Source organism: Cherax quadricarinatus, chromosome 51, assembly GCF_038502225.1.
Source record: "Cherax quadricarinatus isolate ZL_2023a chromosome 51, ASM3850222v1, whole genome shotgun sequence".
In the NCBI taxonomy this organism is placed as follows: Eukaryota; Metazoa; Arthropoda; class Malacostraca; order Decapoda; family Parastacidae; genus Cherax; species Cherax quadricarinatus.
Genome location: NC_091342.1, coordinates 11701859 through 11729579, shown reverse-complemented (window position 1 = coordinate 11729579; position 27721 = coordinate 11701859). Strand labels below are relative to the sequence as shown.

The 27721-nt window shown below is 38.6% G+C and overlaps 2 protein-coding genes across 12 annotated transcripts in view; one reads left to right on the top strand and one right to left on the bottom strand.

The window, feature by feature from the left end:
* On the top strand, positions 1 to 27235 carry LOC128694660 (rhodanese domain-containing protein CG4456). Of its 10 annotated transcripts, none has more exons than XM_053784856.2 (6): positions 13 to 584; positions 4261 to 4383; positions 5282 to 5409; positions 8971 to 9090; positions 9920 to 10085; positions 14303 to 14647. In XM_053784856.2, exons 3-6 carry the CDS (start codon positions 5295 to 5297, stop codon positions 14382 to 14384), a joined length of 483 nt encoding a protein of 160 aa, XP_053640831.1. In that variant the 5' UTR covers positions 13 to 584; positions 4261 to 4383; positions 5282 to 5294; the 3' UTR covers positions 14385 to 14647. The 10 variants fall into 10 exon arrangements, 8 of the variants coding, with proteins under 8 accessions (XP_053640825.1, XP_053640831.1, XP_053640830.1 ...); XM_053784855.2 differs by having other exon boundaries at positions 13 to 598; positions 4243 to 4383; XM_053784853.2 differs by having other exon boundaries at positions 14 to 584; positions 4243 to 4383.
* Gem2 (Gemin 2) overlaps positions 22366 to 27721 on the bottom strand; it is a 32554-nt gene continuing 27198 nt past the window's right edge. For both annotated transcript variants that reach the window (XM_070095844.1, XM_070095845.1), the window contains exon 7: positions 22366 to 27234. In XM_070095844.1, the coding sequence (XP_069951945.1) occupies positions 27142 to 27234 (93 nt within the window). In that variant the 3' untranslated portion in view covers positions 22366 to 27141. The remainder of the gene's footprint in view (positions 27235 to 27721) is intronic.

The window sequence follows — 27721 nt, the reverse complement described above, 5'->3', positions numbered from 1 at the left end:
CAAACCATTCATCACAATCTAGAACCTCTTGAGCTGCTGTCAGTGGCCCTATAAACCCCATAACACCAACACAACTTCTGAACCAACCTTCAAGGACTTCTGCGCCAGCCTTCGTCGGGTGTGGACGGCTCTCTCTCGCCTGAGTATCGGTGACAAATTTTCCCCGTTCTCTCTGGGACGCTTGTCCTCATCTATTTTGGCCGCCGGGCGCTCGACAGGAGGGGCACCTGTTCATCGGCTTTTAGCTAGCTCCATTTTTTTTCCTCTCTGCGGAAAATTCTTTAAAGGTCTTTGGTGGGAAGTCGGTTACTGAGCTCAGGTGGGAGTGTAGGCGTCCCTCTCTGCTGGGGCTTGGCAAGGGGGTCCACCGGATCTAATTGGAAACTTCAAGTTTCTATCTCTATTTACAAAGGATCTTTTGTTCCTTTTCTTTCATCGCCCAGCCTTGGACAACAAATTTTCCTGGTACCATCGAGAAACCGTACTCGATACGGCTTATGCTGTCAGTGGCCCTGATAAACCCAACAAAGAAGAAGAAAGACGCCAGCCGTCCAGTGTGAATGTCTCGCTCTCGCCTGAGCATAGTAAGTTTATTCAGGTACAGGTACACATAAATACAGTTACATAAATTATAGCAGCATATGTGTCGATTACCTAGGATGACCCATAAAAGTCAAAGTGACTTATTTCCTAGATGACAAATTTTCCTTATTCTCTCTGGGACTCTTGTCCTCATTTTACTCTGGCCACCTAGCCTATTTGGGAACTTCTAGTTTCTATTTCTGTTTACAAAGGGATTCTTGTTCCCTTTTCTTTCATGGCTCAGCTTCGGGCAGTTGTTAGCACACTCGGCTCACACCCTGAGGTTCGTGGTTCGATTCCTGGTACGGGTGAAAACAGGACGTTTTCACAAGACATCTGCTGTCTGTGTTCACCCATCTGTAAAATAGGTACTTGGGTGTTAGCATCCTGGGGACAAAATTAACCTAATTTGCCGGAAATGCCCTGCATAACAAGGGCTTTCTATACAGTAGTATGTCATTAATGTCAGCTAGGCCTGTACATGTACTTGTAGAAATAAAGGTTATTATTATTATAATTATAATTTTATTATTATTATCTGTGCATCGAGAGGCCGGGCTTGAGCAGCGTAAGCTGTCAGTGGCCCTTACAAACCCAGAAAGACGAATTAGGTAAGTATGGATAAGATTTGTTGGGATTTATTTAGCCCGGAGGATTAGTCACCCAGGATAATCCAAGTGTGTCATCGAGGACTGTCTGTCTTATTTCGATTGGGGTCCTTTAATTTTGTTCCCCAGGATGCGACTCAGTAATCCACTAACACCCAGGTACCCACTTACTGATAAGTGAACAGGGACAGCAGGTGTAAGGAAACGTGCCCAACGTTTCCACCCGTGACGGGGATTAAACCACTATTACTTAGTGTGTACGGCTAGAGCGTTGCCAACTGAGTCAGGGGACACTATAGTTTATTTATGTACAGGAACACATAACTACAATTATCATACCAAGTAACGTGTATAAATTGCCTAAGATAACCCCAAAAAGTCGGATGAAGTGACATTTCCACTCGGCTCCTTGTATTATAGTATTTCTGGGAATTTCCTTCTGTACTACCAGGTCTCAAACCAAAGTGCTCTAGATCGGAAACCCCTCAAGGAAGGTTCCTTGATGCTGGTGAGGGGCTCTTGATCTAGGGAACTGGATCTGTGCTCCAGTTCCCTGAGTTAAACCTGAATACCTTCCATCCCTCCCCCAAGCACTGTATAATCCTATGGGTTTAGTGCTTCCCCCTTGAGTATAATAATAATAATCTAGATCGGAAAGGAAATATTACATGATTAATAGGAAAGTAAAGGCATGTGTACATTAGTTTAATATCTTTATTATGTACCACAAACATCATGTGGTGAGTAGTCAAAATATATACAAAGGCACATAATGGGTCAAAGGAGTGGGCCCCAAAACTTGATAGCTAAGCTATTTAGTGGTAATGAACTGTTTACATGCTTGTATCTGGTTACATTCATGACGAGTTATTTATGCAGACATGAATTCAGTCAAAGAATATTACAGTGTAGTTTGTGTGGTTTTGAATTATTTTTATTACCTTATGTTTTAACAAATTATGAATGCATTTAAATTTGTGGTTATATGAGTTACTTACAATAGGTAGAGTCAGGGTATTTCTCCAGAAAGGTTGGTAATATGCAGTTGTGGACAAAAATACTTAAACACTTGTGAGTTGTTGCCAAACTCTCTAATTTTATTGCATTCCAGCTCATAATGATGTAAAGTTTTACAATAATCCATCTGGGAGAGTTTATATTTGGTTGTCTTCTGGTGCCCCATGGCTTGGTGGCTAAAGCTCTCGCTTCACACAGCGAGGATCTGGGTTCAGTTCCCAGCGAGGGTAGAAACATTGGGAATGTTTCTTTACACCGGTTGTCTATGTTCACCATCAGTAAAATGGGTACCTGGGAGTTAGTCGACTGGTGTGGGCCGCATTCTGGGACAAAACTGACCTAATTTGCCCGAAATGCTCTGCATAACAAGTGGCTTTTTATGTAGTAGTATGTCATTGATGTTAGCTAGGCCTGTATACCTTGTACATGTACTTGTAGAAATAAAGATATATTATTATCATCTGGTGATACTAATGCAACCTCTCAAAGACACTTGTAACTCAACCGGAGCCGAGCAGTGGTGACATCCAAGAGTCTGATTATTTCATTGGATGCACTATAGATATGTGAATCATCTTGTATGATAGAATGATAGGTGAGCTGACTGGTGTCAATCTCCTTCAGTCTCAAGCCAATGAAGTTTTTTTGTATTATTATTCTCAAACTGCTAATTGATAGCCCAAGATTGTAACCTACTTACTCCTTGAAGGTACATATGTACATATATGACTCTGCCAAGTCATTAGTTCTATTATGCATCTGAAGACCAATGTGAGATGGAATTCACATTGGTCTTCAATGTTGATTCCATCTCACATTGATACATACCACACCTGTAACTGGCTTCTGACACAAGAATGACACGAATGATACTCATGTAGTTAAGAGCATTTATGGATGATAGAGAACCAGTTACAGTTAACATGTCAACCTTAGATACATGGACACATTTGAGTACAAGGAGTATAGCAAACAGTTCAGTTTGAAGGACAGAAGCCTAGTTGTTGATGCATGCTCCAATTTTAATATGAGAACCATCATTATATGACAACACCAGCACTGCCAGCAAACAGTTCAGTTTGAAGGGTAGAAGCCCAAGTGTTGATGTATTCTCCAATTTTAATATGAGAACCATCACTGTATGACAACAGTGGCACTGCCAGCTGTCCTAAAAGAATTGGTGAACATAGTCATCAACATACATAATTTGTGGAAGAGAGTGCTGCGTAACTGACTTAATATATAATACGTATAAAAAATTTCCTTGTTTGTGGTTTACATGCTATAAAATGTTAATTACAATAATAATAATAATAATAATTTCTTTATTTTTGCAAGTACATGTACAAGGTATACAGGCCTATCTGACATCAATGATATACTACTACATAGAAAGGTGCTTGTTGTGCAGAGCATTTTGGGAAAATTAAGTCACTTTTATCTCAGGATGCAACCCACACCAGTCGACTAACACCCAGGTATCCATTTTACTGATGGGGAACATAGACAACCAGTGTAAAGAAACATGCCCAATGTTTCTACCCTCGCCGGAAATCGAACCTGGACCCTCGCTGTGTGAAATGAGAACATTAGCCACCAGGCCATGGGGTATCATGGCTGTGATTTAAGAAGCTATTTGGGGGGAAAGGGAGGGATAGTGGTTTGGAATGAGGTAATTTCCCATGATACAGGGAAGTGTTTCTGTTGTCTTATCTTACAGTCTTGTCTTATCTTACAGTCTAAGAAGATGACTTAGTCATCATCTCAGACATTTTACACAAGCAGCTAGTAAGAGATATTGGGTGGAATGTATTTTGTTGATTGGGTTTTGGAATGGGAATGATGAGGCTATTGGTCCATGATTTAGGTAGCAAGATCCTATTATAATTTGTTTAAGTTTAAAACATTCCCTTCACCAATGACAACACTTTAGGAGGTGGAATCTTCACGTAACACATAAAGTAGAATATAGCTAGAGCATTAACCCTCTGCACTACCAACTAACTGGGCAGTATCTAAATTCCATCAATAATAGTATTTTAACCTGGCAAAGACGAGAGAAGCATTAGGATGCTGATTTCTGCAAGCAGTTGCAGCAACAATAGACATCACTGAACCATCACAATTAATCATTCCACATCACTGCTAGTGCAGTCATTGGGAGGAAAAGAAACCAGTAAGTAAACAGCACATATCCTGAAGAAAGTAAGTTTTTTATTTTGGTATTGCATTGTAATATAAAATTTTTGATAGTAGATGGTATGGAAATACCCACAAATTGTAGACCAAGATAAAGAATATGATATTATGTATTTGAACTTAAGTAAGGCCTTTTATAAACTTCCACACAGAAGACTGATTAAAAAAGTAACTGCACATGGTATAGTAGAAGAAATTATCGCCTAGGTTGAGGCATAGCTGACCTGTAGGCAACAGTTTGCATTAATGGGTAGAAATCTGAATACTGAGTTATTACAAGTGGTGTGCCACAAGGGTCAGTGTTAGGACTCATTGTTGTTATGTAGATTGTTCACAATCTACATCAATGATATTGATCAGAGTATAAATAGCAGCATTAGTAAGTTGCCAAAATCAATAAAATAGGTTGTCAAATAATTTCTGATGAGGACACTATATTAGGTGGCAGCATGACCTGGATAGGATGAAGTTGTGGCCAGAGAAGTCGCAGTTAAGTGCAGACAAGTGTAAGTTCTAATCCAAGGATAGGCATAGCAAATGCAAAAAAAAAAAAAATGAGTTCGGGATAGCAGAAATTTAATGCCATGACAATAGTGCAAAAGTGTTTACAGTCAAACTAATAGAATTCTCGGCTTCATAACAAGAAATATAAATAGAAGTCCTGAAATTATACTTCAGCGTTATACATCTTTGGTAATGCCTCATTTAGATTATGCTACTTATTTCTGGTCTCCATATTGCAGGATGTACAGTGCATAAATATGCTGGAAAATATACAGACAGGATGACAACATTATTGGTAATGCAGTAAATTAGGTTTTCATTGCAGTGTTCTTAATTACTTTATATGCTTAGCTGTTATAAACATTTTACAGAACTGCAAGTGAAATGAATTGGCTTGTTCAGGTACCACGTGCAATCCTCAAGCCAGGTTGCCATTTCTATGCTCCCTCTCTCATCCAAGCATCTCGGTACTTCACTACCAATGTCACACTCCCACCAGGTAACTATCCACCTGTAAGGAAATTAGTATTTCACTTCAGTTTGTAAGAATTTCCTTAATGTGAAAAAAAAGGGAGGTTAATTGCAGTAATACACTGTACTAGGCTAAAGTTCGGTAGAAGTCAGCATCAGACACTCAAAATTATACTACATTATTGAAAATTATATTGGATTTTTTTATTGTAATTGTATTTATGGTTTGATGTGCGAGTGCTTGTTAATTTTCTTAAAAGAACAGGCTCTCAATAATTATAAAATCTTAGGTTGTTAAATTATTATTGTACTGTACTGTACTAGATTTTTGAAAGACCGATAAAAGCTATGTGTTACAGTACATTAGTAATAGTTGAGAAAATATTATTAATTGTTTTAATTTTTGCATCATTCAGCACATATCAACACATATAGAGGCAAGGAATATTCATTAGGCACATGATATTGCATTGTTAAGATTGCATTTTACTGTAGTAATGATGAATAATAATTAAGATATCCATACTGTAACATTATATCACCGAGTTAAATTTTCTGTATTGTGGAAATATATATAACAATGTAGTCTTCCAATAATTGTTCATTTCTCTCATAGCATTTTACATTAACTCATTAACTTTCATCTCTTTACCAACTGATGCTAGTTAAGGTTATTGATCTTACAAGTGAGAGCTACTCTCCCCTTTCTCAGATAAAATCTAATTGCCCCCTATTTCTCAGGTACTGTATGTTTTATGCTTCCCCATTATTATAATACATTAATAATTTACTTATTAGCACCCTTCTTATATTACACCTTACCCTTACTGTAGCTACTTAGTATTGATCAAGCATCTTTCAATGCACTGGCCGTATCCCACCGAGGTGGGGTGACCCAAAAGGAAAAATGAAAGTTTCTCCTTTTACATTTAGTAATATATACAGGAGAAGGGGTTACTAGCCCCTTGCTTCTGGCATTGTAGTCGCCTCTTATGACATGCATGGCTTATGGAGGAAGAATTCTATTCCACTTCCCCATGGAGATAAGTGGAAATAAACAACAAGAACAAGAACTTGTAAGAAAAATAGAAGAAATCCCAGAAGGGTGTGTGTAGTGTGACCTAAATGTAAGTAGAAGTAGCAAGACGTACCTGAAATCTTGCATGTTTACGAGGCAGAAAAATGACACCAGCAATCCTACCATCGTGTAAAACAATTACAGGCTTTTGTTTTACACTCGCTTGGCAGGACGGTAGTACCTCCCTTAGTGGTTGCTGTCTACCAACCTACTGCCTAGGATCAAGCATGTTATTCATACTAAAAGCATGTGGATGGTAGAGTATTGTACCTCTAAAAGCTTACCCTCAACCTTTTCTATACTAGTACATAATGCATCATACTGTTCTTATTGCACATTTCATCATACCTCTTATGTTCATAGGGTTATCAATATTTTCATCTTGAAACATGTAGTGTTGCCCTTTATTAAACCCCCTTTTGTTTTAGGCATAACTTGACAAAATATTTCCCCACTGTCATTTATGCCAAACTTTTATGATATACCTTCTACAACAGTTATACCTTTTGTGCTATACCTTCTATAACAGTTATTTTCCCTTTTGCATTCAGTTCTCCCCAAATAATTACTTTCACTTAGCTAAAAATTCCCTAATCATTCATTTGACATCTTCCTATTTGCATCTCTCTCCACTTTATTCTCAACCACACAAATCTTGAATTTAAAATTTCATAGCCCTTGTTCTCTCTTCTCTGTACAAGAAAACACTAAACTTGGATGAGCCATACAGCGCCTACATTTTTTTTTTTTTTGGTTCTTACTATCACCTAAAAGGCTTAATGGTGCTATAATTCATTTTACTCTTACCCCTCTCGAGGGGTAAGAGGAACTCTTGATCATCAGAATGGGTCTTGTTCTTCCCTTCCATGAAAAGACCTGATTTTCCCCCATAGTCAGGTAGTGTATGACCACCTACAAGTTTAGTGCTTCCCTATGAATATAATAATGTGTTATTTATAATTTATTCCTGCCTGTTAAAATTCTCCCAGCCTTTTTAATTATGTATTGTATTTTTAACTCTGCTTGAACATCCAGTTTCCTTTCCTTTATAACATCTAGAGTTAATAACAATAATACATATAATAATAATATTTTATTTCTACAAATACATGATACAACTTATGCAGACCTAGCTAACATCAGTGACATATTGTATAGAAAGCCTCTGGTTATGCAGAGCATTTCGGGCAACTTAAGTTAATTTTGTTCCTAGGATGTGACCACACCAGTCGGCTAACACCCAGGTACTTGACTCATGAAATCGTAATGACACGATTGCAAACAAACCATACCATGGGCGGGATTTGAACCCGCGGTCAGAGAGTCTCAAAACTCCAGACCGTCGCGTTAGCCACTGGACCAGCTAGCCACAATAAGATTCGTCCAACTAGGTATATTTCTACACCATAGGAAGGTTAGCATAGGCACCACTGTGACCACAAATGCAAGTTTTTACAGACGAATCTCCAGCTAGGGTGGCCGTGACAAACTCTAGCTCAAGTCCCCTCAAAGCTGTTAACATGACTCACGAAATCGTAATGACACGATTGCAAACAAACCATACCACGGGCGGGATTTGAACCTGCGGGTTCAAATCTCCAGCTAGGGTGGCCGTGACGAACTCTAGCTCAAGTCCCCTCAAAGCCGTTAACATGACTCACGAAATCGTAATGACACGATTGCAAACAAACCATACCACGGGCTGGATTTGAACCTGCGTGTTCAAATCCCGCCCGTGGTATGGTTTGTTTACCCAGGTACTTACTTACTGCTAGGTGAACAGGGATAGCAGGTGTCTTAAGGAAACATGCTCAATGTTTCCACCCATACTGGGGATCGAACCATGGACATTCAGCATGTGAGCTAAGTGTGTTAGAGCTACATCTACATACATTGAAAGATCCCAACTTGAAGAACACTTGGTTAAAATAATTTGTTGGGTCTTATACAATACACTATTTTTCAGTAATTTATTTATTATTATTTCTTCTTTCTTTCAACACACCGGCCATATCCCACCGAGGCAGGGTGGCCCAAAAGAAAAAACGAAAGTTTCTCCTTTTACATTTAGTAATATATACAGGAGAAGGGGTTACTAGCCCCTTGCTCCTGATTATTATTATTATTATTATTATTATTATTATTATTATTATTATTGTTATTGTTATTGTTATTATTGTTATTATTATTATTATTATTATTATTATTATTATTATTATTGTTATTGTTATTATTATATTCATTGGGGGAGTGCTAAAAATACAGGGGTCACACAACATCTGGGGAATGTGAAACAGTTAGGTTTGATCCAATGATTTAGTCCAAATCCTTGGATCAAGATGCCCACATTATCAATGAATCTTCCTTGAATTTTTTTTTTTTTGTATGACAAGTGAGTGTCATATCTGTTCTATATGTCATATTGTGTATTTTTATACTTTTTTTTTAAACATAAGCAGTATTGATACTGTATTTTCTATTTAAATTTTTAACAAGGTAGTTTTCCTTTAGATATCGACTTTCAAGAACTGAAACAAAAAGTAGAGGACAATAAGTTGCTCCTGATTGACGTTCGTACTCCTGATGAGCTAATCTTAAATGGAAGAATTCCTAAATCCAAGAATTTAGTGTGTAAGTAAGAGTGGAACACTTTTAAGTGTTAGGAACTTCAGAGAGTTTATATCTGATGAAAATTTATAACCATCTCTAGTTAGTGTAGTTATATGTATAGGTATTATGTAGGAAATGATATATGTAAAAGCATCTAATACTGTATTCAGATTGTGTACAAATACTGTATAGAAGCAGGTTATTAAGCAGAATGACTCTTACACTGTTTTGTAATTTGTGATATGATTCATTACAGTAACTCAAGCTTAGTAATCTTGCAATAAAAAAGTGAATAACTCTAGAAAATAATTGTATATGGCACAGTCAATTTACATTTCATATAACCATAATTTTTAAAATAGATTTTTGCAAAATGCTCCATTTCTATGCTGTAGAGCAGGTTAGGTTCTGGGCTACTGCTATAAAGGGAAACATATCTTTTTTTTCACCTTCAAATGCATATTAAACCTGAAAACATGTTTACACTATCATATATTAAGTGATCAATAGAGCTAGTCCTAAAAAATGCATATACAGTACGCACATTACTTACTTTAAAATATTTCTCATCCTTCGCTTATAGTGAGTGGTGACTATATTTATTGTTGGAAGTCTGAATAAATGAAGAATGTGTATAATTGAAAACCGCTGCATTGATGAAATGCCACAAAGTGAAGCACTGTACAGTGGGGCCCTCCTGTATTTCAAATTTTTAAAAGAAGTACACGTATACAAAAGTTGCCATGGAGCTTGTGCAGTATACTGTATCTGTATGACTGAACACATTACAAAGTAAAGATAGGGCACATTTATTTATGTAAATGTAAAACTTGCATTTCGTTTATTTCAGTGCAAATGTTAGGCGTTAAGCTCCTCCTTCCTGAAGAGGAATTTGCCTCACAGCTTGGGTTTGACAAACCAAAATTGGCTGAACCTATTGTTGTCAGTTGTTTGGGTGGTATCCGTGCTAGAACCGCTCAGTTGGCAATGATGGGAGTTGGCTACAAGAATGTTAGGTAAGTTTTGTTTTCTAAGTGGGATGTGAGCTCATCAGAGCTTTTCATATCTGGATACCTGGAATCTTCCTTAGTCTCTCTCTCTCTCTCCAAATTATTTGGAGGCTTTTGAAGACATTTAATTCTTACAATCTGTTTACATCATTCTAAAATAATAATATTTTTTTTTTCAACAAATCGGCCATATCCCACCTAGGCAGGGTGATCCAAAAAAGAAACAAACAAACACTTTTTCTCCACCACTCAACACTCACCACCATTCACACAATATCACTGTCTTTGCAGAGGTGCCCAGACATGACAGTTTAGATGTCACTCCAAACAGATAATATCCCAAACCCCCACCTTCAGAGTGCAGGCATTGTACCTCCCACCTCCAGGACTCAAGTCCGGCTAACTGGTTTTCCTGAATCCCTCGACAAAATATTACCCTGCTCACGCTCCAACAGCTTGTCAAGTCCCAAAAACCATTCGTCTCCATTCACTCCTATCTAACATGCTCACACATGCCTGCTGCATGTCCTGGCCCCTTGCACACAAAACCTCTTTTACTTCCTCCCTCCATCTTTTTCTAGGATGACCCCTACCCCTCTTCTCCACTACAGATTTATACACCCACCAAGTCAACTATGGGATCATATAGTGCTTGAGGAATGGGAGGTAATCAGGTTTGATCCAGGGAAGTGAGGATAGCTCCATTTCCCTAGATTGAAAGCCCTTTTACTAGATCTAGATCTGTCATGGGCACAAAGAAGCAATTAGAGAAAATTGACTTTGAGCATATATTCTGACATGTCAGGTTGATCCCTGGACCTTTTACTTAGAGGCAAAATACATTTAGAACTTTGTGCCTTCACCACCTTCCCATCTTGATTGATTTCACTTGTTACCTTGACACTGAATGACTATTTCCTAAAGTTTGTGTTGATTTTTTTTCTTTTATACACAACAATTGTCTCCCACTGAGGTATAGTGACCTAAGAAAAAGAGAAACATATTTATCATCATTGATACAATTGCTGTCTTGCTAGTGAAGGCACTGTACTTCCCACCTTCAGGACTAGTCTACCAGTATCTCTAAATTCCTTCATTAACATTTCCTGAAGGGATTCAAGGAAATCGGTTAGCCAGGTCAGAGTCCTGGAGGTGGGAAGTACAGTGCTTGCACACTAAAAGAAGGGTGGGGATGTTGCAGTTCCACTTAAATTATATGTATCTTTCACTGAGCAGTCACATGATTCAAGCACTTGATGTAAACACTTGCAGTGATCATTTCAGTTAATCAAATTATATTGCCACTTAAATATTGTGTAATTTTTTTGACTAATTTATCATGAAAATTATTATGATTACCATAAATCACCCTCATAATACTGCAAGTGGCATGCATAGTATGTACAGTGAAAGGGAAAATAATAATTATTACATTTGGAGGAGGAAAAGCAGGATTAATAAAAGATCTTGTCATGTATAGCACATATTACAAAAATATATGATGAGAATATTTTATGAGTATACTGTAATGTATATGTATACAACTTCCTAACTGAATTTTACCAAATTAAGAATATAGATAGGGAAGCTGTGATTTCGTGTATAGGGCAAGGAGAAATAACATCTTGTAGGAGTGAGGAAGAGCCAGTTGTGAGTGTGGGGGAAGTTCGTGAGGCAGTAGGTAAAATGAAAGGGGGTAAGGCAGCCGGGATTGATGGGATAAAGATAGAAATGTTAAAAGCAGGTTGGGATATAGTTTTGGAGTGGTTGGTGCAATTATTTAATAAATGTATAGAAGAGGGTAAGGTACCTAGGGATTGGCAGAGAGCATGCATAGTTCCTTTGTATAAAGGCAAAGGGAACAAAAGAGTGCAAAAATTATAGGGGGGATAAATCTGTTGAGTATACCTGGTAAAGTGTATGGTAGAGTTATTATTGAAAGAATTAAGAGTAAGACGGAGAATAGGATAGCAGATGAACAAGGAGGCTTTAGGAAAGGTAGGGGGTGTGTGGACCAGGTGTTTACAGTGAAACATATAAGTGAACAGTATTTAGATAAGGCTAAAGAGGTCTTTGTGGCATTTATGGATTTGGAAAAGGCGTATGACAGGGTGGATAGGAGGGCAATGTGGCAGATGTTGCAGGTGTATGGTGTAGGAGGTAGGTTACTGAAAGCAGTGAAGAGCTTTTACGAGGATAGTGAGGCTCAAGTTAGAGTATGTAGGAAAGAGGGAGGGGTGTTAATGTTGCAGTTTAAAAACTGTAGTGTAAAGCACCCTTCTGGCAAGACAGTGATGGAGTGAATGATGGTGAAAGTTTTTCTTTTTCGGGCCACCCTGCCTTGGTGGGAATCGGCCAGTGTGATAATAATAAAAAAAAAGTAGGCCTTAGACAAGGATGTGTGATGTCACCGTGGTTGTTTAATATATCTATAGATGGGGTTGTAAGAGAAGTAAATGCGAGGGTCTTGGCAAGAGGCGTGGAGTTAAAAGATAAAGAATCACACATAAAGTGAGAGTTGTCACAGTTGCTCTTTGCTGATGACAGTGTGCTCTTGGGAGATTCTGAAGAGAAGTTGCAGAGATTGGTGGATGAATTTGGTAGGGTGTGCAAAAGAAGAAAATTAAAAGTGAATACAGGAAAGAGCAAGGTTATGAGGATAACAGAAAGATTAGGTGATGAAAGATTGGAGGGAGAGAGTATGGAGGAGGTGAATGTATTCAGATATTTGGGAGTGGACGTGTCAGCAGATGGGTCTATGAAAGATGAGGTGAATCATAGAATTGATGAGGGGAAAAGGGTGAGTGGTGCACTTAGGAGTCTGTGGAGACAAAGAACTTTGTCCTTGGAGGCAAAGAGGGGAATGTATGAGAGTATAGTTTTACCAATGCTCTTATATGGGTGTGAAGCATGGGTGATGAATGTTGCAGTGAGGAGAAGGCTGGAGGCAGTGGAGATGTCATGTCTGAGGGCAATGTGTGGTGTGAATATAATGCAGAGAATTCGTAGTTTGGAAGTTAGGAGGAGGTGCGGGATTACCAAAACTGTTGTCCAGAGGGCTGAGGAAGGGTTGTTGAGGTGGTTCGGACATGTAGAGAGAATGGAGTGAAACAGAGTGACTTCAAGAGTGTATCAGTCTGTAGTTGAAGGAAGGTGGGGTAGGGGTCGGCCTAGGAAAGGTTGGAGGAAGGGGGTAAAGGAGGTTTTGTGTGCAAGGGGCTTGGACTTCCAGCAGGCATGTGAGAGTGTGTTTGATAGGAGTGAATGGAGACAAATGGTTTTTAATACTTGACGTGCTGTTGGAGTGTGAGCAAAGTAACATTTATGAAGGGATTCAGGGAAACCGGCAGGCCGGACTTGAGTCCTGGAGATGGGAAGTACAGTGCCTGCACTCTGAAGGAGGGGTGTTAATGTTGCAGTTTAAAAACTGTAGTGTAAAGCACCCTTCTGGCAAGACAGTGATGGAGTGAATGATGGTGAAAGTTTTTCTTTTTCGGGCCACCCTGCCTTGGTGGGAATCGGCCAGTGTGATAATAAAAAAAAAATTTATTCTGCTTTTTACCCTCGGGGAACATACCTAGAGGGTGCTGTATGACCCCTTTGAGTTAAACACGTGTGAATAAAACTAATAATAACAATGACAATAAAATAGTAAGTAGTAGGTGGGTAGACAGCATCCGCCCAGGGAGATACTACCGTCCTTCAAAGTGAGTGTAAAATGAGAGCCTGTACTTGTTTTGCATGATGGTATGATTGCTGGTGTCTTTTTTCTGTCTCATAAACATGCAAGATTTCGGGTACATCTTGCTACTTCTACTTACACTTGGGTCACACTACGCATGCATGTACAAGCATATGTATACACCCCTCTGGGTTTTCTTTTATTTTCTTAATAGTACTTGTTCTTATTTATTTCCTTATCTCCATGGGGAAGTGGAACAGAATTCTTCCTCTGTAAGCCATGTGTGTCGTAAGAGGTGACTAAAATGCTGGGAGCAAGGGGCTAGTAACCCCTTCTCATTGCTAAGGTTGAAAAGAGAAACTTTTGTTTTTCTTTTTGGGCCACCCTGCTTTGGTGGGATACAGACATTTTGTTTAAAAAAGAAGAAGAAGAAGACAATAAAATAATAATACTTTGTATTCTTATATGTGTATTTAATGGTGCTGTACATATGCATTTAAATCTTTCTACTATTTAACTTTTAAAAAGGTTTTATTATTAGGGTATATGTTGGATCATATGAAGATTGGCTGGAGAAGGGAGGGCCAGTGGAATACCCTCAGTCAGAAACCCAGGAAGAATGAAGTGTTCCTCTTCAATTGATGACCTTAGTACAGTGTATTGGGGAAACAAACTGGATAGGTAATTGTATAATTTTTCCTACTTACAGTATGTTAAAAATAGTGATAAAATATTTATTTTATATACTGGTATTTCAAGTAAAAGCTCCTTTCACAGGTTGTTGCAAATACATTATACTGGCTATAGACTCCAGTATTACAGTGTTGCAGTTTGGTATTACTGTAGTTAATGATTGTAAATATATCTTTAATAAAAAATACAGACATACAGCATTTCAATTTAATAAAAATATGAAATAGTATGATTGGTAATTTAGTAGGTTATTTTGTTCTCTTAAGGTCCTGCCTACAATGTAATGTGGACTCAGTTTTTAATATCTTACGCGACAGATTTGCTATGGAAACTAACCCCGTATCGTTCTTTCTGCCAGTATCCTTCAAGAGAGGTTCCTTGAGGCTGGTGAGGGGGTTCTTGATCCACAAAATTGGATCTGTCCTTCTCTGCCTTGGATTGATCCAAATTACTTCTCATTCCTATAGATGCTGTATGACCCCTATGAGTTTCGTGCTGCCCCAATGAACATAATGAGTTTTCTGCCATTGGTCTTCCCTCAACATCACCACCTCTTTCACTTTAGTTGTGTAGCACAGAATAACCCCGAACGAGTTTAGGGATTTACTGTTATATTTATGGGGAGGCTTTAAACTCATAATAGTCATACAGTATCCTCTGATTCAAGAAAGGAAAGGGTGGTTTCTATTTGTGAAATCAAGAGTCCTTCACTGGCATTGCTTTGCACTTCCTGTGAAGGGAAGGCAAGTGATAAAGATAAGGATTATAGTAAGAGATGTGCATTATTATTATATTATGAGGAAGTGCTAAACCCATAGGGTTCTCACAGTGCCTTTGGGAATGAGAGGCAATCAGATATAATCTAAGAAAAGGGAACATAGGTTCAATTCCGTGGATCAAGAAACCCTCACCAGCAACAAGGTACCTCCCTTGAGCTGTTAGCCTGTTTCATTCCACTAGCTATTTTTTTTACTCATTAACTTAAATTTAAATTGCATAAATTTCTCATTTGCCATAGTGCTGAATGAACCATATGAGTGATGCTTTTACTGTGAGTCTAGTAATAATTTCCTTTTCCAATACCCTTTGTTTGTGATGGGAGTAAAATTGTAGTAACATTCCTTTGGATGAAAGTCTCAGCTCCTGTATGAACCTTATGGGTTTAGTGCTTCCCCATAAATGTAATTATGAAATTTTTTATCACACATGCAAATGAATCGCATATACTGTGATTGTCAAGAGAATTATTAGCTGTACAATTCCAGCATGTCTTCATTATTTTCTATTTAATATAAACAGTTTTTCTCTAGAATAATGAATTTACTGTTACATTTATATCCAGCTGTTTTTGCAGACAAAATTTTAATTCCTCTTTCTTTAAAGAACCATTCTAGGTAGTAGGTTGGCAGACAGAAACTGCCCAGGGAGGTACTACTGTCCTGCCACGTGAGTGTAAAATGGAAGCCTGTACGTGCTTTACACGATGGAAGGATTGCTGGTGTCTTTCTCTGTCTCATAAACATGCAAGATTTCAGGTATGTCTTGCTGTTTCTACTTACACTTAGGTCACACTACACATATATGTACAAACGTACATATACACACCCTTTTGGGTTTTCTTCTATTTTCTTACTAGTTCTTGTTCTTGTTTACGTATTTCCTCTTATCTCCATGGGGAATTGGAACAGAATTCTTCCTCCGTAAGCCATGCTTGTTGTAAGAGGCAACTAAAATGCCGGGAGCAAAGGGCTAGTAACCCCTTCTCCTGTATAAATTACTAAATTTAAAAAGAGAAACTTTTTTTTTTTTATGGGCCACCCTGCTTCGGTGGCATATGGCCGGTTTGTTGCAGGAAGAGAAGATTAAGTTTGATTTACAATATGCCTTTCATGCCTCAAGTTTACACATTTCTCTAATGCTTTTACCTTGACCCCTCAAGTACAGTAAAACCTTAGTATAGCAGATCGCCATGCAGTGAATTTCAGATAAAACGAACACAAAATCTGGTTTGACCACAACCTGACGAGTCTGTTGCGTGGGGGTGTCTGGCATAATTATCAGTGAAGCCGACCAAGTCCATTGCATCCCACTGTTGTCCATATGGGAGGTGTTCAGTAACACCATTGATGAAGCAGGCCAGTCACAGGTTTGTCCAGTGTGGGCTGATACCAGGACCTATCAATTTTCATTGCTACTGGGTAAGCAGGGCCACTGGCTCAGACCACGTCAGTTTTTTATTGCGTGTAAACATGCTCATGTACCATTGTCATATGGTCTCCAGTTTCCCCCTGGATTTAGTGTTCATCCTTATTATAATAAAGTACCCTGTATACTGTTATTAACAAGGGCCTCTATGGTAAGTGATTGTGTTAAAAGAAAGTGTATGAATTTGAGTGTTAATTAGAAATCTTAGCTAATAGGGAAAGTGAAACTGGGCATCTTGGTGGCATGAATACATGAGGAGTATGGTGTAGCAAAACATATGGTGTCTCCCACACCATCTGCATCTCCTGTACCACATATCTGTGTGTCTCACACCACCTGCAATGTTACTGCTAGAGCTTCATAGTGCCTTTAACTCAGAATAAGAGCTATTCTGAGTCACCACTAGACAACATGGGAATATACCTACTGTATGCTCATCTAGCCACTAGAAAAGGCAAGAAAAATTACTGTATCCAACTTTTAACTCACATTTTTGGGCACTTGTATTTTTTTTCTTTTTTTTTTTTTTCAACAAGTCGGCCGTCTCCCACCGAGGCAGGGTGACCCAAAAAGAAAGAAAATCCCCCCCCAAAAAAAAAATACTTTCATCATCATTCAACACTCGCCTCCCTCACACATAATCACTGTTTTTGCAGAGGTGCTCAGAACACAACAGTTTAGAAGCATATACATATAAAGATACACAACATATCCCTCCAAACTGCCAATATCCCAAACCCCTCCTTTAAAGTGCAGGCATTGTACTTCCCATTTCCAGGACTCAAGTCCGGCTATATAAAAATAACCAGTTTCCCTGAATCCCTACACTAAATATTACCCTGCTCACACTCCAACAGATCGTCAGGTCCCAAATACCATTCGTCTCCATTCACTCCTATCTAACACACTCATGCACGCCTGCTGGAAGTCCAAGCCCCTCGCCCACAAAACCTCCCTTACCCCTTCCAACCTTTTCGAGGACGACCCCTACCCCGCCTTCCTTCTCCTACAGATTTAAATGCTCTCCATGTCATTCTACTTGGATCCATTCTCTCTAAATGACCAAAGCACCTCAACAACCCCTCTTCAGCCCTCTGACTAATACTTTTATTAACTCCACACCTTCTCCTAATTTCCACACTCCGAATTTTTTGCATAATATTTACACCACACATTGCCCTTAGACAGGACATCTCCTCTGCCTCCAACTGCCTCCTCGCTGCTGCATTCACAGCCCAAGCTTCACATCCATATAAGAGTGTTGGTACTACTATACTTTCATACATTCCCTTCTTTGCCTCCATAGATAACATTTTTTGACTCCACATATACCTCAACGCACCACTCACCTTGTTTTCTTCATCAATTCTGTGATTAACCTCATCCTTCATAAATCCATCCGCCGACACGTCAACTCCCAAGTATCTGAAAACATTCACTTCTTCCATGCTCCTCCTCCCCAATTTGATATCCAATTTTTCTTTATCTAAATCATTTGATACACTCATCACCTTACTCTTTTCTATGTTCACTTTCAACTTTCTACCTTTACACACACTCCCAAACTCATCCACTAACCTTTGCAATTTTTCTTTAGAATCTCCCATAAGCACAGTATCATCAGCAAAAAGTAACTGTGTCAATTCCCATTTTGTATTTGATTTCCCATAATTTAATCCCACCCCTCTCCCGTACACCCTAGCATTTACTTCTTTTACAACCCCATCTATAAATATATTAAACATCCATGGTGACATTACACATCCCTGTCTAAGACCTACTTTTACCAGGAAGTAGTCTCCCTCTCTTCTACACACCCTAACCTGAGCCTCACTATCCTCATAAAAACTCTTTACAGCATTTAGTAACTTACCACCTATTCCATATACTTGCAACATCTGCCACATTTCTCCTCTATCCACTCTATCATATGCCTTTTCTAAATCCATAAATGCAATAAAAACTTCCCTACCTTTATCTAAATACTGTTCACATATATGCTTCAATGTAAACATTTGATCTACACATCCCCTACCCACTCTGAAACTTCCTTGCTCATCCGCAATCCTACATTCTGTCTTACTTCTAATTCTTTCAATAATAACCCTACTGTACACTTTTCCTGTTATACTCAATAAACTTATTCCTCTGTAATTTTTACAATCTCTTGTCCCCCTTCCCTTTATATAAAGGGACTATACATGCTCTCTGCCAATCCCTAGGTACCTTCTCCTCTTTCATACATTTATTAAACAAAAGTACCAACCACTCCAACACTATATCCCCCCCCTGCTTTTAACATTTCTGTCATGATCCCATCAGTTTCAGCTGTTTTACCCCCTTTCATTCTACGTAATGCCTCACGTACCTCCCCCACACTTACATTCTGCTCTTCTTCACTCCTAAAAGATGGTATACCTCCCTGGCCAGTGCATGAAGTTACTGCCTCCCTTTCTTCCTCGACATTTAAAAGTTCCTCAAAATATCAATGCTAGTGGTGATTGCAAAGTTAAGCCTTTATTAGTGTATCACTCTGAAACTCCCAGAGCGTTCAGGCAAAAGAATGTCCTCAAGGATAATTTGTGTGTGCTGTGGAGGGCAAACAGTAAGGCATGGGTCACTAGGGAATTTTTCTATAACTGGTTACACCATGCATTTGCCCCCAATGTGAAAGATTACCTAACTGAAAAGAAATTAGACCTTAAGTGCCTCCTGGTGTTAGACAATGCCCCTGGTCATCCTACAGACGTGGCAGAGCGACTTTATGGGGACATGAGCTTCATTAAGGTGAAGTTTTTGCCTCCTAATACCACTCCTCTCCTGCAGCCCATGGACCAGCAGGTCATTTCCAACTTCAAGAAACTGTACACAAAAGCTCTGTTTCAAAAGTGCTTTGAAGTGACCACAGACACTCGATTGACTCTAAAAGAGTTTTGGAAGGATCACTTTAATATCCTCAATTGTGTAAACGTTATAGGTAAGGCTTGGGAGGGAGTGACTAAGAGAACCTTGAACTCTGCTTGGAAGAAACTGTGGCCAGAATGTGTAGACAAAAGGGATTTTGAAGGGTTTGAGGCTAACCCTGAGAGGAGTAGTATACCAGTTGAGGAATCAATTGTGGAATTGGGGAAGTCCTTGGGGTTGGAGGTTAGTGGGGAGGATGTGGAAGAGTTGGTGGAGGAGGACAATGAAGAACTAACCACTGATGAGCTGATAGATCAACTTCAAGAGCAAGAGGCCAGACCTGGGGAAACTGGTTCAAAGGAGGGGAGAGAGAAATTGAAGGAATTGCCTACTTCAAAGATTAAGGAAATGTGTGCAAAATGGCTTGAAGTGCAAACCTTTTTTGATGAAAATCACCCTCACACAGCTATTGCAAGCCGTGCTGGTGACTGTTACAATGACACTGTTGTGAACCACTTTAGACAAATCATAAAGGAACGAGAGGTACAGGCCACTATGGACAGATATGTTGTGCGAAAGAAGTCTCGTCATCTACCTAATACCTCCCTCTCCCCATCTACTAACTCCCCTACTCTGTTTTTAACTGACAAATCCATATGTTCCCTAGGCTTTCTTAACTTGTTTAACTCACTCCAAAATTTTTTCTTATTTTCATTAAAATTTCTTGACTGCCTCTCCCACTCTATCATCTGCTCTCCTTTTGCACTCTCTCACCACTCTCTTCACCTTTCTTTTACTCTCCATATACTCTACTCTTCTTATAACACTTCTGCTTTGTAAAAACCTCTCATAAGCTAACTTTTTCTCTTTTATCACACCCTTTACTTCATCATTCCACCAATCACTCCTCTTTCCTCCTGCCCCCACCCTCCTATAACCACAAACTTCTGCCCCACATTCTAATACTAGATTTTTAAAACTCATCCAACCCTCTTCAACCCCCCCCCCACTACTCATCTTTGCACTAGCCCACCTTTCTGCCAATAGTCGCTTATATCTCACCCGAACTTCCTCCTTCCTTAGTTTATACACTTTCACTTCCCTCCTACTTGTTGTTACCACCTTCCTCTTGTCCCATCTACCTCTTACTCTAACTGTAGCTATAACTAAATAATGATCCGATATATCAGTTGCCCCTCTATAAACATGTACATCCTGGAGCCTACCCATTAACCTTTTATCCACCAATACATAATCTAACAAACTACTTTCATTACGTGCTACATCATAACTTGTATAATTATTTATCCTCTTTTCATAAAATATGTATTACTTATTACCAAATCTCTTTCTACACATAGCTCAATTAAAGGCTCCCCATTTACATATACCCCTGGCACCCCAAATTTACCTACTACTACCTCCACAACATTTTTACCCACTTTAGCATTGAAATCCCCAACCACCACTACTCTCACACTTGGTTCAAAACTCCCCACGCATTCACTCAACATTTCCCAAAATCTCTCTCTCTCCTCTACACTTCTCTCTTCTCCAGGTGCATATACTTGTACCATACTGTATTAGTTTTTCCTAGTATGTCTAGTAGTACCATCAGTGCATTTGGATTTTCATTTAAGCAGATAACCCCTCTCCCCTATTGGTTCATTACACTGAAGTATCTGTACATTCCACACCTTGTGGGCATTGCCATACAATTTACTTTAAATATTCAACCTTTTTTCTTATGCAGAATAGTTTTTTCATGCAGCAAATATTACAAAGTGGTTTATGCCTTAGGGTTAATAATCCAACATGAATATGTACTGTATTTCTTTATTGTACAGTATTATTAAAAAACACTGTTCAATTCCAATGTACATATAAAGTAAAAAAATATTAGTGGGTAATTTTCATTTTAAGATCATAATACATGAAACTAATTAGGGCCAACAAGATGTTTTCCATACAGAACATGGCAATATTGTAGGTAACACACAAGCTGAGACATTTATCAAGGAAATGTTTTCACATGAGTGGCTTCTTCAGTCCTAATACAGAGAAGTTAAACAGTCAGTATATATAGTATAGGGCAAGAGATCAGCATAGGTTAAAAATCAGGTAACATATTAGGTAAATTTTAAAAATAGGTTGGACTAATGAATGAGGCCAGTAAGGTTCCAGCAGTGCTTCTTGGCTCAGTTTGGCATCATATGGTTGTATCAATGTTGAGTAGCAATTGTTTGGCTGGGGTTCTGGATATGGTAGAGCCACCCAACTTCTGTAGTATGGGGTTGATAACTTATATCATTGCTGCTTCTAAATACTTGCATCTGTGCAAATAATTTTCATTATTATTATTATAATCAAGGGAGGAGCACTAAACCTATAGGATGATACAGCACCTGTGGGGAGGATGTGGAAGGCATTCAGTCTTAATTCGAGGAACTGGAGCACAGATCCAATTCCCTAGATCAAGAGCCCCTCATCAGCATCAAGGAACCTTCCTTGAGGGGCAAATAATTGTCAAGAACTATTATTTTGGCTTCAATGAACTCCATAATGTGTCACTTTGCTGTTTTAGGTTGTGAGCAGGCATTATTTTTATCATCCAGTGCTGTAGGCATTTCAGCTTTTTCAACAAGTGAATTAGCGTTCCTGATGTTTTGCTGAAGCATTTTTTTGTCACAACCTCTGCAAGGTATGATGTAGTAATTTATTTATTTGTTAGTAAGTCCTTGATGTACAATTTAGATCAATGTTCAGTGTTGCTTTCCCCACAACCTAGCATAATATCACACAGCCTCACAACCTTAGTCCTGTGTTTAGTCAAAGAAGAAAAAAAAAGTCTGACATGGAATCTAAAACAAAATAACAGGATTTAAAGCAACTTTCTTCACTAATGTCATACTGTATGAATTTAAGTGGAATTATTCTTTTAAATATGCAACAAATGAAACTGACGACTCAATTTTAAAGTTACCTGCTCAGTGCGACTTGTGAGCCTGTGACTCGGTGAAAAGCATCTTGAGATCCCAGTACTGGTAGTGAATATGACTGTCTTCGAATATTTGTCTTGTCAATTGATTTGGGTTACCCAAGTTTCTTTACACATCACCTCATCACTATATGACCCATAAGTGTTTATTTCAAATAGAGTAATAATAATCTGGATTATCTCACACACCTACAAGCTTCACAAAAACATTCCCAATACAGTACTTGGGCATAAAAAGATTAGATATTATTTACCCTTTAATCAAGTATAAGTTGAACTTCTACTTCTACTTACACTTAGGTCACACTACACATACATGTACATGTTTATTTATACACACTCTGAGTTTTCTTTGATTTTATCTTAATAGTTCTTGGTCTTATTACTTTTCCTTTTATATCCATGGGGAAGTGGAATAAGAATCTTTCCTCCGTAAGCCATGCGTGTTGTAAAAGTCAACTAAAATGCCAGGAACAATGGGCTAGTAACCCCTTTTCCTGTAAAGATTACTAAAAAGAATAAGAAGAAGAAAATTGTCAAAGTGGGAAGTCTGAATGTGCGTGGATGTTGTGCAAATGATAAGAAAGAGATGATTGTGGATGTTATGAATGAGAAGAAACTGGATGTCCTGGCTTTAAGTGAAACAAAGCTGAAGGGGGTGGGAGAGTTTAAATGGAGAGGAATAAATGGGATTAGGTCAGGGGTTTCAAATAGAGTTAGAGCTAAAGAAGGAGTAGCAATAATGTTGAAGGATAAGCTATGGCAGGAAAAGAGGGACTACAAATGCATAAATTCAAGGATTATGTGGAGTAAAATAAAGATTGGATGTGAAAAGTGGGTTATAGTAAGCGTATATGCACCTGGAGAAGAGAGAAGCGTAGAGGAGAGAGAGAGAAATTCTGGGAAATGTTGAGTGAATGCGTGGGGAGTTTTGAATCAAGTGTGAGAGTAATGGTGGTTGGGGATTTCAATGCTAAAGTGGGTAAAAATGTTATGGAGGGAGTAGTAGGTAAATTTGGGGTGCCAGGGGTAAATGTAAATGGGGAGCCTTTAATTGAGCTATGTGTAGAAAGAAATTTGGTAATAAGTAATACATATTTTATGAAAAAGAGGATAAATAAATATACAAGGTATGATGTAGCACGTAATGAAAGTAGTTTGTTAGATTATGTATTGGTGGATAAAAGGTTGATGGGTAGGCTCCAAGATGTACATGTTTATAGAGGGGCAACTGATATATCAGATCATTATTTAGTTGTAGCTACAGTTAGAGTAAGAGGTAGATGGGAAAAGAGGAAGGTGGCAACAACAAGTAAGAGGGAGGTGAAAGTGTATAAACTAAGGAAGGAGGAAGTTCGGGCGAGATATAAGCGACTATTGGCAGAAAGGTGGGCTAGTGCAAAGATGAGTAGTGGGGGGGGTTGAAGAGGGTTGGAATAGTTTTAAAAATGCAGTACAGTGGACCCCCGCATAACGATTACCTCCGAATGCGACCAATTATGTAAGTGTATTTATGTAAGTGCGTTTGTACGTGTATGTTTGGGGGTCTGAAATGGACTAATCTACTTCACAATATTTCTTATGGGAACAAATTCGGTCAGTACTGGCACCTGAACATACTTCTGGAGTGAAAAAATATCGTTAACCGGGGGTCCACTGTATTAGAATGTGGGGCAGAAGTTTGTGGTTATAGGAAGGTGGGGGCAGGAGGAAAGAGGAGTGATTGGTGGAATGATGAAGTAAAGGGTGTGATAAAAGAGAAAAAGGTAGCTTACAAGAGGTTTTTACAAAGCAGAAGTGTTATAAGAAGAGCAGAGTACAGTGGACCCCCGCTTAACGATCACCTCCAAATGCGACCAATTATGTAAGTGTATTTATGTAAGTGCGTTTGTACGTGTATGTTTGGGGGTCTGAAATGGACTAATCTACTTCACAATATTCCTTATGGGAAAAAATTCAGTCAGTACTGGCACCTGAACATACTACTGGAATGAAAAAAGTTCGTTAACCGGGGGTCCACTGTATATGGAGAGTAAAAGAAAGGTGAAGAGAGTGGTGAGAGAGTGCAAAAGGAGAGCAGATGAAAGAGTGGGAGAGGCACTGTCAAGAAATTTTAATGAAAATAAGAAAAAATTTTGGAGTGAGTTAAACAAGTTAAGAAAGCCTAGGGAAAGTATGGATTTGTCAGCTAAAAACAGAGTAGGGGAGTTAGTAGATGGGGAGAGGGAGGTATTAGGTAGATGGCGAGAATATTTTGAGGAACTTTTAAATGTTGAGGAAGAAAGGGAGGCGGTAATTTCATGCACTGGCCAGGGAGGTATACCATCGTTTAGGAGTGAAGAAGAGCAGAATGTAAGTGTGGTGGAGGTACGTGAGGCATTACGTAGAATGAAAGGGGGTAAAGCAGCTGGAACTGATGGGATCATGACAGAAATGTTAAAAGCAGGGGGGGATATAGTGTTGGAGAGGTTGGTACTTTTGTTTAATAAATGTATGAAAGAGGGGAAGGTACCTAGGGATTGGCGGAGAGCATGTATAGTCCCTTTATATAAAGGGAAAGGGGACAAAAGAGATTGTAAAAATTATAGAGGAATAAGTTTACTGAGTATACCAGGAAAAGTATACGGTAGTTATAATTGAAAGAATTAGAGGTAAGACAGAATGTAGAATTGCGGATGAGCAAGGAGGCTTCAGAGTGGGTAGGGGATGTGTAGATCAAGTGTTTACATTGAAGCATATATGTGAACAGTATTTAGATAAAGGTAGGGAAGTTTTTATTGCATTTATGGATTTAGAAAAGGCATATGATAGAGTGGATAGAGGAGCAATGTGGCAGATGTTGCAAGTTTATGGAATAGGTGGTAAGTTACTAAATGCTGTAAAGAGCTTTTATGAGGATAGTGAGGCTCAGATTAGGGTGTGTAGAAGAGAGGGAGAATACTTCCCGGTAAAAGTAGGTCTTAGACAGGGATGTGTAATGTCACCATGGTTGTTTAATATATTTATAGATGGGGTTGTAAAAGAAGTAAATGCTAGGGTGTTCGGGAGAGGGGTGGGATTAAATTATGGGGAATCAAATTCAAAATGGGAATTGACACAGTTACTTTTTGCTGATGATACTGTGCTTATGGGAGATTCTAAAGAAAAATTGCAAAGGTTAGTGGATGAGTTTGAGAATGTGTGTAAAGGTAGAAAGTTGAAAGTGAACATAGAAAAGAGTAAGGTGATGAGGGTACCAAATGATTTAGATAAAGAAAAATTGGATATCAAATTGGGGAGGAGGAGTATGGAAGAAGTGAATGTTTTCAGATACTTGGGAGTTGACGTGTTGGCGGATGGATTTATGAAGGATGAGGTTAATCATAGAATTGATGAGGGAAAAAAGGTGAGTGGTGCGTTGAGGTATATGTGGAATCAAAAACCGTTATCTATGGAGGCAAAGAAGGGAATGTATGAAAGTATAGTAGTACCAACACTCTTATATGGATGTGAAGCTTGGGTGGTAAATGCAGCAGCGAGGAGACGGTTGGAGGCAGTGGAGATGTCCTGTCTAAGGGCAATGTGTGGTGTAAATATTATGCAGAAAATTCGGAGTGTGGAAATTAGAAGGTGTGGAGTTAATAAAAGCATTAGTCAGAGGGCAGAAGAGGGGTTGTTGAGGTGGTTTGGTCATTTAGAGAGAATGGATCAAAGTAGAATGACATGGAAAGCATATAAATCTATAGGGGAAGGAAAGAGGGGTAGGGGTCGTCCTCGAAAGGGTTGGAAAGAGGGGGTAAAGGAGGTTTTGTGGGCGAGGGGCTTGGACTTCCAGCAAGCGTGCATGAGCGTGTTAGATAGGAGTGAATGGAGACGAATGATACTTGGGACCTGACGATCTGTTGGAGTGTGAGCAGGGTAATATTTAGTGAAGGGATTCAGGGAAACCGGTTATTTTCTTATAGTCGGACTTGAGTCCTGGAAATGGGAAGTACAATGCCTGCACTTTAAAGGAGGGGTTTGGGATATTGGCGGTTTGGAGGGATATGTTGTGTATCTTTATACGTATATGCTTCTAAACTGTTGTATTCTGAGCACCTCTGCAAAAGCAGTGATAATGTGTGAGTGTGGTGAAAGTGTTGAATGATGATGAAAGTATTTTCTTTTTGGGGATTTTCTTTCTTTTTTGGGTCACCCTGCCTCGGTGGGAGACGACCAACTTTTTTAAAAAAAAAAAAAAAAAAAAGTTGAACACAAATATAACTTAAATTTATTGAGAAGTAACTCCTTCAAGGGAGGTAATTTGGAGATGGACTCTTGATCCAAGGAACCAAACCTATCCTTTCTTGGATCAAACTAGATTGCAGCCTATTCCCCCAAGTGCTTTATGACCCCTGTTGCTTCGACACTTTTCCCTCTAATTGTAGTGATAAAAATTGATAAAGATTTCAGATTTCAGTGAGTAAATGAACACAAGACTAAAGTTTAAGAATGCTTTTTATCCTATCACTTACCAAATTCTGCCCTATTACATTTCAGCAACAGATGAAAATTTTGATCAAAGATTATTTTTTTACTTGTACCACAGTGGTTTTCCTTTATTATCCATCAGCAAGATCCTCCTGGTTAAAGTATCTGGCTACAATACAGATGATCACATTGAGATGGGGCAAGAATGGATGCTCTGGAGAAGTCTGTAACAAAATGATAAGTAATATTACACAATCAATCACTATTTGGGCATTTGCAACATTAATATTTTTAAAGAGATTTTTCACATTAGTTATTTTAATCACTATATTGGTGTCCTTATTTCATATAGTTGTTGGAGTACTCCAAAATTCTTTCCATATTCTTATTTCTTGCTTGATGCACACATATACATAAGTGAAGCAGCAAGAGTAATGGCATAGCATCGATGATGCAATCAGTCCTTCAACTTGAAAGTGGCTGTCAGTCCCTCAGCCTGAAGGGACTGACTGAAGAATTCTACAATTTATGTGAAACATCTCAACAATAAAGATACCCAACTGTTGCATGTGTCTCACTCCTTTACTTGTTCAGTACTTTGTCATTTTCATAATTATGCAACTTGTCTTTTACCACTGTGTAATCACAAGCTACTAAATCACTTGTTTTGTGTTACTATTAACTATATATATTACTGTATCATTTACTCAG